We start from the raw sequence: 16,868 nt of genomic DNA on the forward strand, positions 1-16,868 counted from the left end.
TTTTTTTTTTTTTTTTTTTTTTTTTTTTTCCTGTGCTGAAATGTTCTGATTGCAAAGGGAGGAGGGCAAAGGAAGATGATGCATTTGAGTCTGTAGCACAGCTAATAGTGCTAGGTTGGGCAGTCGAGCATCTGTACTCTCCCCAAACTGGGAACCAGCGTCACAGCCAGACTGGGAAAGGGGACTTGGAGAGAAGCTGCTGTTTCTGCCCGTCCATCCCCGCAGCTCCTGGCTGAGGTCTCCCCCTCCTGCCGCTGTGCCCAGCCCTCAGGAAGGGATGTCCGGAGGAGGCGGTGAGAGGGGCGATGCTCCTCGGCTGCGACGGAGCCTGCGATCGGCTGCTCTGGCTGGCGTTGTTGGATCTCCTCCAGCCCTAGGTTATATATTCCAGTTACAGCCCGTTAAAAGCCTCCGTGTTTCAGGAGCTGCCCAGATTTATGGCTCCTGTCCTGCGGCCAGCTCGGGACTCCACGGCTGAGCCCGGTGATGCGGCTCCTGCCTGCAGTGGGGCAGTGCTGGTGGGTTTGCAGGCTTACAACCACGGCGGTGGGAGCCAGCATTCAGCCTGAAATCTACCCCCCTTTCCCCCACCTCCCCTCTCCCCAAGTGCCTTTTCCTTGTGAGCACCAAAATCTGGTGGTCAGTGGCTCTCGTTAATTGGCCTCATTCCCACGGCGGCAGGGATGCCCAAGGTGGGGCGGGGAGGCTGTAAGCCCTGACCCAGACTCTGGACTCCTGGGGATGGTTTTGAATGCTGGATGTGGCATCTGGTTTGTTCTTTGGGGTTTGCTTTTACATGGGATGTTTTGAGCAGAAATGGGGCCAAATGCAGAATGGCTGAGCCAGGATGGACCCGGCAGCTCGGTGTGGGGCAATGGGATGGGAGATCAGGGCGATGCTTTCCCCCGTGTAGGATTTCCCCTTGGTCCTTTACAAGCCCCTGGTTCACTGCAGGGCCCTGATGCAAGCAGGGGAGGAGGGAGAACAGAAAGGATGAAAAGGGAGAGGGAGATCCAGGGCTGAGCAGTGAGAAAAGGGCCGTGCTGGGACCTGGGCTGCGGCACGGGGCAGGGTGCAGCAGGGCAGCGGTGGCCTGGCCTCATCTCTTGCTCTGCACAAACTCCCCGCTGGATACCGTGCACATCACCGTGGGCAGTGCACATTTCTAAAACGCTGGCGTATTTCAGAGGCCAAATTCATAAAGGATTTGTGTACGCAACATCTTGCGAACCTGGCATCGGCCTTGTGGCATGGCCTTGCCCATCTCCTGCCCTGCCTGGAAGCTCCTCGGTGCCCGCGTGCAGCGAGGCCCCGATGGTTCTGGGGGACCCCACCGAAGTCCCCGGCACCTGCTGGAGCCGAGCCTGCAGCTTGGCCACACCAAGTGGCACGGGGCAAGAACCACCTGTTGGTGGCTGTCCGTCCTTCCTTCCATCCTTCCGTCCTTCTTTCCGTCCTTCTTTCCTTCCTTCTGCAGCTGCCATCGCACTTGGCAAGGGCAGAGCAGGAGAGGAACAAACTCTCCCCTCCCGTGTTATTTGGAGGGATGCTGTCACGGCGCTCAGGGTTTTTATTTGGCTCGGTGGTTTTATGTTAATGAACTCGCTCTCTCGCACGCTGAAAAGAGAAGGGAAAAAGTGTCACTTTGGATCTTCATGCATGGAAAAATACAGCACCTCCCTCCTGCAATTAGAGTTGGATCTCGGGGAAGGCGCGTGGAGGCAGGGAGGGCTGCAGACACGGGTGTCCTCCTCGCAGAGGCAGCCGCTGGCTGAGCCCCCCCGGGATGGCTCCAGCCCCTCTGTGCCGGCCTGTGCCAGCTCCTGGCTTCACCGTCTGGCTCTCGGCAGCCTGCTGGTCCCACCTGGGGAGAGGCAGAGAGCCTGCGCTTGTTCCTCTTCACCCACTGCTCACATCTGTGCCCACGCGTGCACGCTGCATCCCAGCACCGTGGCACGGGGTCCTGCCAGCCCCGCGCCGGGTCCCTCATAGGAATTGGGGACGGGGCTCTTGGGGTCACAGCTGAACGGCCCCAATGCCACCAGCGAGCAGCGGAGCAGAGGCAGCGCCTGCCTGCTCGGCCGTGCAACAGGCAGCCCCAGCGTTGCCTGAGGACTGCAGAATCTGTCTCATTTCAGGAGGATTAATGATTCCAGCATAATTTGAAAAGCATTTTATGGCTCATTAAAAACACATTGCCCAGACCAAACAGAGCGGGTGCGTGTTCCCAGGCCTGCCAGCCGCCTCCCCGTGCCAGCCGGTGGCATCGCCCTCTGCCCGCTGGGGTGATGTTGAAGCCGAAGGCTGCGCTCGAACCATGCCCAGTGGGGTGCGGGGGGCGGCCGTCGCCCTCCTCCCTCCTGCTTCTGGGAGCGGCCGGGGGCAGCCAGCCGGGACACCGCGTCCCCTCGGGGATTTTGGTGATGCCGAGGTGTGGATGCGCTCTGGGGAAAAGACATGGGTGCGTGGGTGTTGGGAGCATCCTCTGCCCTCGCCTCCTGTCCGCAGGGTGCCCGCACAGAGCTGCTAAGCCCTGGCTGAGTGCAGGAGGCTCCTGGGGAGCCCACGGCCCCCCAGAGGGGTCCCCGTTCTCCCAGGGCCCAGCGGGGCGAAGGGGAGCAGCACGCCTCCTTCCCCCTGCACCCACTCCCTTTCTTCCTGCTCCCTTCCTGCACGCCTCCTCCTTTCTCTCGCCTTCGCTGCTTCCTTTCAACTCTGTCTGTGGTGGGGGGAATCAAAGAGGAGAGCAGTTTGGGATTTTTAGTCCTTCCTCATCCGCTGCACTGCGTGAAAAGCAAAGCCTCTGAAGGACACTCAAGGACGCTGCGATGGCGCGTTCCCGCTCCGCTCCCTGCCCTCCTCCTCCTCCTCTTCCTCCTCCTCTTCCTCCTCTTCCTCCTCCTCCTCCTGCCCTGCCAAAAGCAGCACCTGGGCAGCGGCTGCTGGCAGCACTGGGGCTCAGCTGCACTGCCTGGGACTGGCGGTGTGATGTGACACCTTGTCCCTGCGCCAGGTCCCTCGGGGCGGTGACAGAGGTCTTGGACAGGTGACAGGGAGCCCTGCTCCTCCCTCGGGGCTCGCACTGGGGTGCAAAGCAAATCGTCGCCCTGCTCCTGCTGCACGCTGCCGCACTGGGGCAGGGTGGCTGCGGTCTGCGCACTGCCCAGGTCTCCGTCCCCGGGATGGGGGCACCAGGAGGGAATTGCTCAGCACCCCCCAGTTCAGCATCTCGGCTGCTCCTCGGGTGACGATGTTGAGCTCTGCTCAGCTGCTGGTCCTTCGGCTCCCCACGAAACAAGTCCATTATCTCCCTGCTGTGCTGGGAAGCCGAGGGGCTAGGAGGGCAAGTTCTCAGCCCCAAGGTTGCTCAGGGCAAAGTGGAGACTGAAACCAGGAGCAGGAGCCGTGATGGGGGTCTTGGCTTGGGGGGTAGGTGGCAGGGACAGCACCCAGAGCTTTTTCCTTCCCCCCACACCATGAAAATTGTGGGGATGGGATCAGAGAGTTCACGGAAGAAGGAGCCATGGAAAATCTCATGTAAGAGGAGCCACATTTGTCCCCCTCCTTTTCCTATTTCCACCAGAAAAACCACGCTTTGTCACTCGGGTCTCATTGCTCCTGGGGCAGAGGAAGGGCATTTTGCGGGCATGACCCAGCCGTGGGGGGGGGCATCGCCCCTTGCTGGGCCAGCACCTCCAGCCCCCGGGCTCCACGGCCCCTCTGGGTGCCCCAGCCCCAGCCCCCTGCCCTCCTGCCGGGTCCCACAGCCACAGATCTGCTCCAGAGCATTTCCTGGCACTTCACAAAACATGGCATCAGTAATTAAACCTGAACTGCAATTATCAAAACAAATGAATAAAGCCCATTTAGGGAGGATTTTCCACTTTTATTTCGTGCTTCTTGTTCCTCTCCCGTTACGCCTTGAAGATCATTTACTCGCTCTGTGCGTGAAATCCATTCGCACACCACGAGACTTGGAATCTGTACCCCGGGCCATGGGAGCGTGCGGCCCCAGACAGTCCTGGTGGTCTGAGGTTGAAGACCCCCCCCAAAAGCCAAGGTTGCCAAAGCTATCTGCAGCTGTCAGCTTCGCTCGCTGGGGCTGCAGCCATGGAAACAGCGTTCATCACCCTCCTCCTCCTCTTTCATCTCCTCCTCCTCCTCCTTGCTGGGGAGGGGGCCCCGCGGAGCCCCTGCACTGCCCGGCCTCACCCGGGGGCTGCACCCCGAGGGCAGCGACGGGAGCGAGGGCACGGGGAGAGGAGCCAGGCTGGGGACGAGGGGACAGACGTCCCACGGCGTGGGCGTGATGGATGAGCTGGGTGCAATGAATGAGGTCCTTGTGAGCGCCGAGGTCTGGTCCCCTGCCCTCCCCGCTGTCCCCTGCCCGCCCCTGCCCCTGTCGCCCCGCTCCTCCCGCACACAGGCTGGCAGCACAGTGAGGCAGGGGAAGAAATCCACCCTGGCCCTACAGACAAAGGCTCCAAGCAGCCCTGGCTGAGTGCCCAGCACTGCCCGGGCTCTGTCCCGCTGCGGGCAGGAGCCTGGGGGCATTCGGAGCCAGGGACAGCTGGGGGGGGACCCTGCGTAGCTGCTACCCCTCCTGGTGCCCACCCAGCTCTGCTCTCGGTGTCGTGTTTGCCCACGGGGAGCAGTCAGTGCAAGCAGGTGCTTTTCGGTGCTGTCGCTTTGGAGCCGACGTTTGCCCCCCGCGGGGAGCTGGCCACCCCCGGCCAGGCTGTGCTTGGGTTCGGGGTACAGCGAGGGCGAAGCTTCGGGAACGGTCCCGGCTTGTGTTTGCCAGAACAGAACAGAGCGAGCCCGTCCTGTCCCGTCTGAGCACCCCTCGCCCTCCCGTGTGCACGGCCCCTGCTCCCAGGCTGGGGCTGGGGCTGGGGTCGAGCTGGGCAGGGTCCCTGTGGGAACAGCCCAGGAGGAGCAGGCTGGTTTGGGGGCGAGCCTCTATGCTGGGGGTGCGGGTGCAGGGGCTGCTACTCGTGTGCCCCCGTGGTGGGGTGATGCCAGGGGTCTCCAGCCACGGGGGGCAGTCTGGCTGCCCATCACGCAGCTCGCTGTGTTTCATTCTCAGATGCTTTCTGCTGCTGCTCTTTTGTTTCAGATTTATTGTGTGTTTGCTTGCTCTGATTTATTTGTTTATTCCCCTCCATCCCCGGCGAACTTTTCCGCCTGGATCGCGTTCATTCATGAATCTCCTCCTTTCCTGTCCCTAACCAGGGCTCGATCGCATTGCAGGAGGGAAGAAGCCAGGACTCTGTTCCCTTTGTTTAAAGTCACCAGGTTAGTACCGGGGCCGGGGGCCAGCAGTGTGCTCCTCCCCACCCTGCGTGTTTCGTGTCCATGTTCGCTCCCTCCCCGACCCCCTCCTGGGTGCAGGGGGCGGTGGGAAGCCAGCACCTGCGGTCCTGCCCGGGCTGGTGCCTGCAGCTGGAGCTGGAGGCATCGCTGTTGCTCCCCGAGGGACCGGCTCTCCCCCAGCAACCCTCAGCCTGCAAGGGTTGGGGCTTTCCCTGCTGGGGACGGGGTGGGAGGCGTTTGGAGGGGGAGAGCTGTGCCGGCTCTCTGGGGTTAGGTGAGGAGGCAGGTGCCTTCGCCGGGAGCCGGCTGTTGGACGCGTGGCTGGTTTAGAAAAGCTGTAAGAGGGAAATGTGGTGGAATCTGTTCAGTAGCAACCCCTGCTGGGTCTGTCATAATAATAGATTTTATTTCTGTGGCATCTGTCGGCCTCTAATGGGCTGGGTGTTCACGTTGCCAGAGATGGTTCCAGTGTCTCGGCAAAGATTTCAGCGTTTCTTTTTGGGCAGGCTGAGACGTGCACCAGAGCCCTGACAATCAGGGCAGCAGCTCCGAGCTAGAATTATCCTGGGAGCCGCAGCACCCGGCAGCCCCAGCCCAGGCGATGGGGAGAGCGCCCACAGAGAGCCTCCCTTCCTCCAGCAGCTCCCTGGCTCTCCAAGGGCCTCTTCCCCACGGGGCTGAGCCCCAGGCACCATCGCACCCGTGCCTTCTGCTTTCGGTTTGGTTATCCGGGCCTTTGGTCACCTCCTTCCCCGGAGCAGGAGGGATTTCTGTGCTTGAAGGCAAGGGGAGCAGCACTGGGGGTCTGTCCGAGGGCTGCGTGTCGCCGTGGTGCAGCTGGGTCCCAGCAGAGCAGGGCCGTGCCGGGGAGGATGGCCTGGAGGTGGAGGAAATCAAGCTTGTAATGCGCGGGGTGTGCCAGGCCCGCTCACGCGAGAGCCGTCGTGGAGGAGAAGCGAGGCGCTGGGACGGCGCGCTGCAATTTAATTGCATTTTCCTGCGCACGCCTCGTTGAGTTGTGATGAGCACGTTATCCCGAAAAGGGAGTGGGGAAGCAGGAGGAAGGCAGCAGCCCACGGCCGGGCCACGCATGCATATGGGGACCTGCCCGAGGCGCTGAGCGCTGCTCTCGCCCGTTTGCTGTCCCAGAATTACGCGTGCAATGGACTTCCTGGCTCCGAAAGGCAAGCACCCCTCAGCTGGAGAGCAGATTGTGCGGCTGCTTCCTCGGGACCCTGCGGGAAGGAGGTCTCGGAGCCTGTGCTCGTGGTGCTGTCCGTGGGGTTTGCTGTCGGCTCCGTGCACGGTGCCGCAGCCCGGCTGGTGGTGGTCTCCCACCCGTGGAGGGCTGCGGGTCCTGCTGGTGATGCAGTGTCGCGGTGATGCTTCGCTGGGATTCGCGCTCTTGAACCAGCCGGGCAGCGCCTGGGGGTGCTGAAATCAGCACAGAAAGGGGAAGGGTGCGGGGAAGGGGTGGGATCTGTGCATCTGTAGAGTTTGTGGGCTCTTTTCAGGACCTCAGAAGACCTTTCTGATAACCCGGTTTGATCCCACCCACATAACACGGGCCAGGCAGTCTCGGCAGTGACTTGCACCAAGACCACCGCTCTGGCTGAGCCGGAGTCTGTCTTTCAGTAGAACGCCCAGCCTTGATTTAACGGTGGGAAGAGGTGGAGAAACCACCCCTTGGTGCAGGCTGTTCCCGGGCCCCGTTAAGCACATCTGCCTTCTCTTGTCTGTGTTCCTGACGCTTCAGCTTCCAGCTATCAGATCTTGTTCTGCCTTTGTCTGAACAAGATTAAAGAGCCCCTGCTCTCAGAAGCTGCATCCGTGCGGAGGTGAACACAGAGACAGTTATAAGGTCATCCTGCAGGCACGTAATGATGCCAGTTAATGAGCATGTCTCCTGTGCAAAGAGGCAGGTTCGACCCCTTCCCAAAGGCTGCAAGCCCTGGCTGGGCTGGCGGAGCTGCTGCTCGGCAGCCGCTGGAGAAGCCGCAGAAGGGGAACGGCGCCCTTGTCCTTGCGTGGTGCGGGGTCACCCTTCGGCAGGGCTGCTCCTGCCCACGGTCCCCGGAGGCAGCCAGGGAGGCTTTCCGGGCGTCCCAGTGCCGTTCAGGCTTGGCTTTTGTTTCCCAAAGAGATGCCGGACGTCCCGCTGGGCACCAACAGGGTGCAACAGTGACTTGGCTCCTGGACTGAGCCCCAGGGCCGGGGGGGGGCAGCAGGGACCCTCTGTGCGTGTGTCCCCTCTCCCAGGCAGAGGGACAGCGGCTGGGTGTCACAGACCAGCGGGGCCTGGGCTGACCCCCCTGCTGCCCGCCAGCTCCCACTCCTCTCTCTCCTTGCCGGCGCTCCCCGAGTCAGGATGCCAGAGCAGCCCGCGCTGGCTGAGTGCTTATTCGCAATCAAGCAACCCAAGGAGGAATAATTCACCAAGTCAACGGCTTTTTAATATCTCCGTGCTTTAAGTCAATTTTCAGTGCGCTCATTTGCCTTTTAATTAAAATTATTGCTTCTCCCTCACATGCATCTCCCCCTTGCTTCTAAAACCAGCGAGCCAGCAGCCTCCCCCCTTCCCTGGCGCTGTCGGAGCCTCCCAGCCGCTGGCTCCTCCTGGGCAGGAGCCGTACCCGGGCTTCCTCACTGCTGCTGGCAGCTGGGGATGCTCTCGCCTCTGTTTTTCGGACTGTTGTAGTAACTCGGGTGGCTGCCCCAGGCAGCCTGGCCAGGCTGAGCATGGATCCGACCCGCTCCCAGCTGCTGTTTTGGGCACCAGCCCTCCCCAGCAGCCTGAGGCTGGGGCAGGAGCTGGTGCCCCCTTCCCAGTGACAGACTGGTGCCAAGCGCCGCGGGTACTGGAGCAGCCTCTGAGCACGGCCGTGGGGTGCTGACCCCTGGGTGATGGGGAATCGGGGGGCTTGATGGGGTGGGGGTGCCCAGGGCAGCCCGGAGCCGCCCCCAGAGCAGCGCTGGGATGGGGGGGAGCAGCCTGAGCCCCTCTCCCCGCTCTGCTCCCCGCACGGCGTCTGCGGCGCGGCACTGACAGGTGCCGGGCTGATGAGCTGCAGACTTGTCAGTGCGGTGAGGCACCTATAATTACTGTCTGATGTGCCAGAATTAGACTGGGAGCCGAGGAGTTTGATGCAGACGTGAGTGTCCTTGGCTGCCAGCGAGCGCTTTAACAAGTGCGGGGCTGCGGGCAGAGCCGAACCCCCGGGGCTGCGGCTGCCGGGGGGGCGCTTCCCAGCCCCCTGGGGTCATCTCCTGGGGAGGAGCATGAGGAGCGGGTACGTGGATGGGGCACGAGACCCGACCCCATGTTATGTTGCGTGGCGGCCCTTGGCTGATCCCTTGTAGCACAGAGCAGGGATGCCTCTTCCCAGCCCCACACACGGGGTTGAACCTCCCGGTCCCGCGGCCGAGCTCCTTCCCCAGCGTTTCGCCGGTATCAGCCCCAGCTCACAGCTGTGGGCAGCTCCCGGGATGGCCGCACGTCCTTCAGTGTCTTGGCTCGAGTCAGATTTATCGACCACCTTCAGCTCCTGCCTTCCTTTCCCATTTCTCACTCCGGTTTCTGGTTTCCCAGCCCCACTTCCATCCGAGGCTCTGGCTCGCTGTCACTGGCCCCGCTCGATGTGAGCGAAGGGCACCCCCAGCCTGCGCCGAGGTGTTAGCGCCTTTATCATGGTCCAAGGCCTGTAATTCACATCGCGAGAACCAATAAATGGGAATGATTCAGAATCATTTAGCAGCTTCTGCTCAGGAAGAGAGAGACCAGGACCTCAATTAAGCCATTTGTAAATTGTTAATTTAAGCTTTTCACTCAGATGCCTTAAATTGTTCCCTCCTGCAGTTTACAAATGGGTAAAGAGCACAGAAATATAAATGGAGCGGTGGGGAAATGCCATTTAGTTACCGTTTTCGGCAGTGGTAATAGTACTGTAGCTAACAGCGCTCCGACTTAAATCAGAGCAAACCAGGGCACTCCTTCACCGACAGCGCGCGGGGACCGCTGCTGCCCAGGTGCTGGAGGACCTGGAGTGGAGGCGTCGAGGCCGTGCTGCCGCCCCGGGATCTGGGGCTGGGGCTGCCAAAAGCCCTGTGCAGCCCCGGGACTGCGCAGCCCCTGGTGTGATGCCACCGCTGTCCTTCGCTTCTCCGTCACAGCCCTGTTGTGTCCATCCCTGCGCCCACCTCCCCCTCCTCCGGGCCCCATCTTTCACAGGCAAGGATGAAAGTGCTCCTGCTGCGAGGATAAGGTCGCGCCTTGCCGCACTGATAAGGGTGCGTCACATCCGTTGTCACCCCCACCAGCCCCCCCCCCGGCCACCAGTGATTGCAGCGTGGGAGGTTCCAGGTTATCAACTCTGGGGCTTAAGCAGCGCGGTGGAGGTTACCGAGCAGCCCCAGCCGTGTAATGGAGCTGAGCTTGGGGGGACAGCAGCACAGCTCATGACAAGTGTCCCTGTCCCCACGCGTGGGGACACGCTCACCTGGGTGCCGTTTGCCAGGGATTTTGCTTGGGAGAGGCTGGTAAGGACGAGGACGGTGGAGGCTGTTTTAATGCAGCAAAGGGCACCTCTTCTGCACGCCCCGTGGGACGGGGCTCCGCTCAGAATCGCTCCACGTCTCACAGAGCAGGATTTGCAGCGTCTGCGTTCAGCAAGTGAGCAAAGGGAGATGGGCACTGCGGAGCTGCGAGGGCTTGGTCCCGCGCCACCGCGCCGGCTGGGAGCTGCGCGCCGCCGAAGGTGTCGCTTCGGCAGCTCGGGGCCGGGCTGTGCTGCCAGGCGTCACCGGGACGGGGCTGCTCGGGGGACGAGCTCTCACTTGATGCTTCCCCAGGTGGCTTTGGCTGCCTCACCAGCTGGGGAGCAGAGCCCCAGCCCCGCGGGCTCGCCGAGAGGGAACAGCTTGGGCTGCGAGTGGAGACGAGCCGCGGCGCACGGAGGCACCGGTGCCCGTGGGCGGCTGGCGGGGACGGGGCGCGCGGCGGGGCCCTCCCGGTGCCAAGTCCTTCCCGCAGCTCCACCTGCCAGCACTTGGCAGGTCCCGGTGCCGATCTGCGGCACCCATGACAGCCCCGCCAGCGCTGCCGCGCGATGCCAGCCTCGGCAGATGTTGCCGGCAGCCTCGGCAGGCGGAGCAGCCACGTGGCCCCGGTGTCTCACAGGGATCTGTTCCCCTGCTCCTCCAGCGAGGCTGAGCCATCTTCAGGGCTGCCTCGATGCCTCCAGGTTCTCGCTGGGGTTTAAGGAGCATTTATTACTCAAGAACCTATCAGTCATCAGCTGGCTGAGTTTAACAAGAAATTACGTTCCCCAGCCCTTCAACTGTGAAAATGCATTTAGTCGTGTGATGTCAAAGATCTCCAATGGATTTTTTTTTTTTCCCTAATCTGGCTTCCTCCCATTTCTGATAGCAGCAGCCATGATCTGTCTGCTGGTACGGTGCAACCATTGGCCTCTGAAATGGAAAAGGCCTTTTGGTCCCTGTCCCAAGCCTGGTGCTGCGCTGCACCTGTGCCTGAGCCTCTTCCCTGCGTGCAGACACCCCAGGGACCGGGGTAAAGTCTGGTCTGAGCAGCCTGCCCGTGGACACACAGCGAGGGGACATCCTGCCCCTCTGGCTGGGGGCAGAGCTCATCCTCCTGGGGGCTTTTCTGGGCATTGCTGCTCATTAGCTGGCGATATCTGGGCATTTGAACAGCGCACAATAGCTCCACTGTGTGCGGCGTGTTGGGGCGCCGCGTGCATGAACGTTGCTGTATAGACTGCGCACGGAGCGCGGCGGGGCCGGAGCTGGGCTGTGTGTGAGCGGACACAAAGCCGGGCTGTCTCGGGGCCGGGCCGTCTCGTGGTGCTCGGCGCCGGGTGAAAGGGGTCCCCGCGATGACTGCGCCGCTGTTTGCCCCGCAGCCGGCAGCGCTGGGGCAGAGCGTGGCTGCATTGTGCCGGGGCTGTGCGCGGGCATTGTGAGGATTAATCGTGCTTCTGAGGAGCTTGCAGATGACAGGAGCCAGGAGGGGTATCGCAGGAAAGCCAGTGCCTGGAGCCTGCTCCTCCCAGCCCCAGGGACTGGTGCTGTGCAGAGCTGGCCCCAACACCCTGCGCCCTGCCGGGTGCTGGGACTCCTGGATGCAGCTCCTCGGAGAGCCCCTGAGAGCAAAACCGTGTCTGGCATCGCAGGTGCAAATGCAGGCGTCTCACCCTGACGTGTTAGCTGCTTTTACCAGCCTCTCCCTGGGATTTCACTTGCTGGCACGCAGCTGCTCTGCCGCGCTGATCGCAGCCTCAGAGGGGGCGAAGCGGCACCTGGGCGCGGGCTTTCTGAGGGCACCGGCGGCTCTTGGTTTAACCTCAGCTCAGGTTTGTACTGCAGAGAAGTCGTAGCCTTGGGAAGTCTCAGAGTGGGAACACCTACCTTTGGATTTCAGAACAGGCATTCTCCTCCCTGCGGAGCACCGGCAGCGTGGGGCCCGTTGGTGCAGGGTGTGAGGCGGCACCAGGACAGCGGGCAGGCCCTCCCGAGCAGCTCTCCAACTGCAGCGATGCTCGTTTGCTCCTCATCAGCAGAGCAATCAGAATTAAAAGGTCACCCCATCCTCTGGCCCTCCCTGCAGCAGGACTGTGGGTGTGAGCCAGGTTTCAGGGATCAGCAGGAAGAACAATTAATCCTTGCTGCCAGCAGGCACTGTGTTTGCTTTTCCAGCACAGCATCCTCCCACCGCTGCACCCCGTCGTGCCCCCAGACCCCCAGCTTCAGCTCTGTGTCCCCATGCTGTCCCCAAGAGGAAGGAGAGCATGTCTTCTCCATCGCTCTGGGCCCTGGGTGTACATGGGCGACCCTCCAGCCCCGCTGCCTGCCCTGGGTCATGTCTCCCCACCTCCCATCTGCACCTTTACTGGCTCAAAGCTCTTGGAACTAAACCTTCCTATTCCCATGGCCTGGGCCCAGGTGATGCAAATAGCACCCAGGTTAGAGGCAGCGTAGGCACCGTACAAATGCGGACCAAGAGGTGCCCTTGGCCCCAGGCTAAGGGAGGGAGGGGAGGAAGCTCGCCCTGTGCGTGCGCCGTGCCTGGAGCCAGCCCAGCCTCCTCACTCAGCTCTGCAGCAGCGCTCAGCAAAGAGGAGCATGATTTTGGGGGTCGCCATGGCACAGCGCGCGATGAATCCCGCCTGCCTGTGCCAGCCGTGACTCACGGCTCTGATTCTTCAGGAGCCTGGACGGGCTCCAGCCTGGAGCCCTGCGCTGCTGAGCTGCTCCCTTCTGGCCCTGCTGCCTCTGCGCTCCGAGCTGGAGGCACGGCCGAGCCCCGGCTGGCACGGGGGGGGATCCTCGTCTGGGGCAAGAGCCTGGGACGTCCAGCAAGAGGGGGGCGTCCAGCGGGACTGTGGGGTCCCAGCCAGGACTGCGGGTGACGTGTGGCATTTTGTCCTAAAGCCCAGGACTCCTGCACTCCGTTCTGCTAAGGCCCTGGCAGGTCTGGGCAAAGCTCTACCCTCCATCCGTGCCTCGGTTTCCCCATGGGCAACAAGGGGATAAACCCCCCCCCCCCCCCCGTGGGTCCTTGGTGAAGGGTTTCTCTGCAGCCCAAGCCAGCCGGCTTTCCCACTCAGGTTGTTTGGGGCTTTTAGGCTCAAGCAGCTGTAAGGTCGTGAGAGCGCCTTCGGGGTGCCAAAATGTGCTGGTGGCAGGGCATGGTCACGGGGTAGAAACACTGGGAATGGGGGAAGGAGGAAAAAGGGGTGAGTTTGGGAAGCCCCTTCCCAGCCCTAGAAGAGAGGGGAGAGACTTGGGACGGGAAAGAGGGGAGGGCTGAGGCAGGGGGGATCTGATCGCGTGCCGATGGCAGCCCACGAGCTGCCGCTGCTCTGCCGTGGCTGTCGGGAGAAATGCCCCTCGCGGACACGCCGTGTGGCCAGCTCTGCCCGGGGGCTGAACAAAACGTGCCACGGCGGGCAGGGTGCGGGCAGCAGGGAGCTGCCTCGCGAGCAGGTGAGCTGTTTCTCTCCAGCCACGGCGGTTTAATTGGCTTCCATCTAGCTGATCAACAAAGCGCCCTTGGGCAGGCTTTAAATCTACACAAATTGGGTTTCTCGTAGCAGTGCTGAGGCCGCGGTGTTTTCAGCTGGATATTTCATGTTTCTGGCAGGTGGAAAATGCCGCTCTTGGCTCTTTTGTAGCTGGGGCTGGGGTGTAAGTGTCCCCGTAAGCACACGAGCGCGTGATTTCGGAGCATGGCTGGCATTGCTGCTGCCCCGGGGGGCTGCTTGGGTTTGCTTTTAATTGCATTTAATTAGTGTTTGTGTGCTGCTCGGGGGCCGCTCAGCTGAAACGTGTCCATGCAGGACAAGTCGGGGCTCTGCTGGTGCCCCCGCGGTGCCAGGGGTGCGGGCCTGTGGGACCTGGCAGTGGGGTGCCCCCAGATGGCTCAGGACCGTCCCCGGGTGAGCCCAGGGCCGTGTCTGCTCGGGCAGGGCAGGGAGGGGCAGCGCGGGCGCTGACGGCATGGGCATGGCTGTGCGCTGGCTCCTGGCTCCCAGCCCATGTGATGTATTTGAGGGGGCACGCTGACATTTCAAGAGGAGAGAAAAAAAAAAAAATAATACCCAGAGACCCACGGGGAGCTTTGAAGTGCCTGAGCCAGAAAAGAGAGCAAGAGAGACAGACCTCCACGCAGCGCCGAGGAATAAAACCGGGCAGGGGGGGAAAAGTTACCGGGGCAGGGAAAGGATGTGAGCGCAAGTACTGGCTGCGAGCTGGGAGGATGCGATGGCCGCTGGCACAGAAACTGGGGCGGCGATTGTCAGCCATGGAGACGGCCCCACCGCCCGCGCCACCCCGCCGGCCGCGCGCCCCGCGCTAGCACGGGGACGGCAGCGGGGACCCACGGGGGCCGGGAGCCGGGTGGCAGCAGACGGCGGTGCGGGAGCGACTGCGTGCGCCCGCTCTGAGCAGCGGCTCCGCGGCGGCTCCTCTCCCCCGCGCCCAGGAGCCGGCTCTCGGTGCAAGGCGGCATCGCTGCGCGGCTGAGCGCCGACCGATCGCTGCGCGCAGCCTTCCTCGAGGTCAGTGCCGTGTAATGAGGTCGGTAACAATGCACCTAGCTGCTCGCTTTCGCTGCATACATGTTTAATAATGAACGGGTTCTGTATTTAATTAACATAAACAGCTAACGCAACTCGATCCGTCTCCTTAGATTTAACTTGACAGAGATGGCGTGTTGCTTTAAATGCCAAGTGATTAGTAAAACCATATTTAATTTGGTTTAAACATATGCGATAAGATGCATGTGTTTGTCACACAGATTTTGGAGCCGTGCTCCGAGCAGTCTCCTGGTTCCTCTCGGCTGCCTGGGTGCGACCATGCTTCCTCGCTGGGCAAAGCATCCCTTTGGCGCTTCCCCTAGAGCAGCGCCGCGGCTGCGGGAGCAGGAGAGACCCTCCGAGCCCGGGGACTGCAGGCTGACACCGTTGCTCGTGGGTACGGAGTGGGGGGCACGGGGGGGGTCGTGGGCTCCGGAGGCTCGGCCGCTGGGGACGGACCTGGGGCAGCGTGGGCCGGGCTGGATGCTCAGCGCTGCCAGGAGGAGGCAGGCAGGGCTGCAGGCAGCTGCTGCTGTCCTCCTTTTGCTTGAATAAACCTCGCCGCCCGGACAGCTGCGGGCTGGCGCTGGTGGAAGGGCTCAGCCCCGCTCCCGCAGCCTGCCCACGGGCTGTGAGGGCAGGACGGGGCAGTGGTGTGCGTCCGGAGCGGGCAGGGGATGGCACCCGAGGAGGGATGTGGGCACGAGCCACCCATGGGTGCTCGCAGGGGGACAAAGTGGTGGTCTTGCCCTACTGCCACCCGCGGCAGGGCATGGTGGGGCGTAGGCGGGGGATGCGGTGATAGCTGGGGAGCCCTGTGGGGAACAGGCACCTCGGCTTCCTCCAGCAGCAGGACGTGGCCCAGCCGCGTGCCTCTGTGGGGTCTGTGTGCCTGGGGTCTCTGCTCTGGCTGACGGCAAAGCCTGGGCAGAGCTTCCTCAGTTCTTCAAAGTGTGGGTGCGCTTTCCTGCATCTAAGAGGCTTTAGACATTGATTTATGCAATATTTTTCAGTATTTTTGACTTTTAACTAGCTGTGACTAAACAGGCTGGCAGAGCAGGCTGTGACCAAACACCTACGTGCTACCTGCGTGCTTATAAATAGGGTCTGTTCTCCCCTCCCCGTCTGGAGCATCGCCGGGCTCCTGAGCCCCTCCAAAACAGAAATAGCTTCCTCCAGCCTCTCCCCTCCCGCCGCCGGCAAGCAGCATCGCCCCAGCGCCCGGGGATGTGCAGAAAGGCAGGGACCGAGCCCCCGAACGCCCCGTTCCTGCCTGCTGGCTGCAGCGGCAGGCGGCTGCTGGGAGCTGGGCTCAGCACACTGCACTTCCAGCACGTAGCGATGGCAGCAGGAGCCAAGTCCTCGAAGGAGCCGGGTGCCCCCGTGCCAGCGCAGCGCCGGCCAAGTGCTGCGTCAGGCTCCGCGCGGCGCCCCCCGAGCGGCCGCTGCCTCTGCGGATCCGACACACGGAGCTCGGGAACCAGGGGGCTGCTTCTGGCGGCGCTGAGCGCTCGGTGCCGGCCTGAGGCTCTCTTCCCAGGCAGGGGCTGGAGAAGCTTTGGGTTCGACTTGGGTTTTTTACTGTTAGCGGCTTCATCGGGAGCCTGCTCCCAGCAGGGGTGCGGGAGGGGGCGGCTCTCCCCTCGTCCCTGCTGTGTTCCTCCAGATGAATTTGCTTTTGATGAGGTGTAGCATGTAGTCGAAGCTCCTGTCAGGCGGTTTCGGCCTCCCATCGGCGAGCGAGTGGTTAGCATGACTGCACTAATGGCAGGAGATTAGAGGAAGTGATTAGCTTGCTTGAAAAATTGCAGCAAGTGCATTCGGCACAGGAGCGGGGCTGGTGCAGTGCGTGGCTGCGCCCTGTGCATTGCTGGGTGCCGTTCACCCCTCGCAGGGCTTTGTCTCGTTTTAGCCCTCCTCTACATCAGTGTGTTGCGTTTTGTTTCCACCTCTGATCTCAGGCTCTCCGAAACGAAGCCTGCCTGCGTTCCCACGCCGGTGCGGCGATGCCTGCCCCGCTGCGCTCCCTCGCAGTCCGACCCCAGGACGAGGACACGGCCACCAAAGAGCATCGCGCCCTGCTCTTGGCTGTAGTCCATCAATAACCCATGGCCGTGGGCCGCGTATGGGGGTCCCATGGCCCCCTCGCTGCATGGGGTGGGTGACAAGGCTGTGGTCCCCATGGTGTCCCGGGGCCGCCACCTGGCCGCTGCCGGCGGGGCGCAGGCAGAGCGCGCTCTTCGTCCTCATTTCTCCTGTCACCGAAGCAATTGCGGTGGCCTTGCTCTGCTCGGTGACTTCACTCGGTGTCTCATTAGAGGAAGAAACGGTGCTGTCAGGAATTGATTTTTGATCTCGGCGTGAGTCCCCAGCCCCGTCTCCCCCTGCTTCCTGCTCGCGCGGCTCTGCCGTTCCCGTCTCACCTCCCCTCCTGGCCGGCTCCGCAGCCTCCACACA

General features: G+C 62.3%; 1 protein-coding gene across 6 annotated transcripts in view; it reads left to right on the plus strand.

Moving 5' to 3' along the window:
* The window catches only part of SRCIN1 (SRC kinase signaling inhibitor 1), a 66,235-nt gene that overhangs the window by 4,041 nt on the left and 45,326 nt on the right, over positions 1 to 16,868 (plus strand). For 5 of the 6 annotated variants that reach the window (XM_035347759.1, XM_035347762.1, XM_035347761.1 and 2 more), the window contains exon 2: positions 5,236 to 5,298. In XM_035347759.1, the coding sequence (XP_035203650.1) occupies positions 5,236 to 5,298 (63 nt within the window). Of the gene's footprint in view, positions 1 to 5,235; positions 5,299 to 13,905; positions 14,413 to 14,632; positions 14,809 to 16,868 lie in introns of those variants that run through there. The other variant, XM_035347758.1, reaches the window with a different exon arrangement.

This window comes from Oxyura jamaicensis, chromosome 27 (assembly GCF_011077185.1).
Source record: "Oxyura jamaicensis isolate SHBP4307 breed ruddy duck chromosome 27, BPBGC_Ojam_1.0, whole genome shotgun sequence".
NCBI classification, from domain to species: Eukaryota; Metazoa; Chordata; class Aves; order Anseriformes; family Anatidae; genus Oxyura; species Oxyura jamaicensis.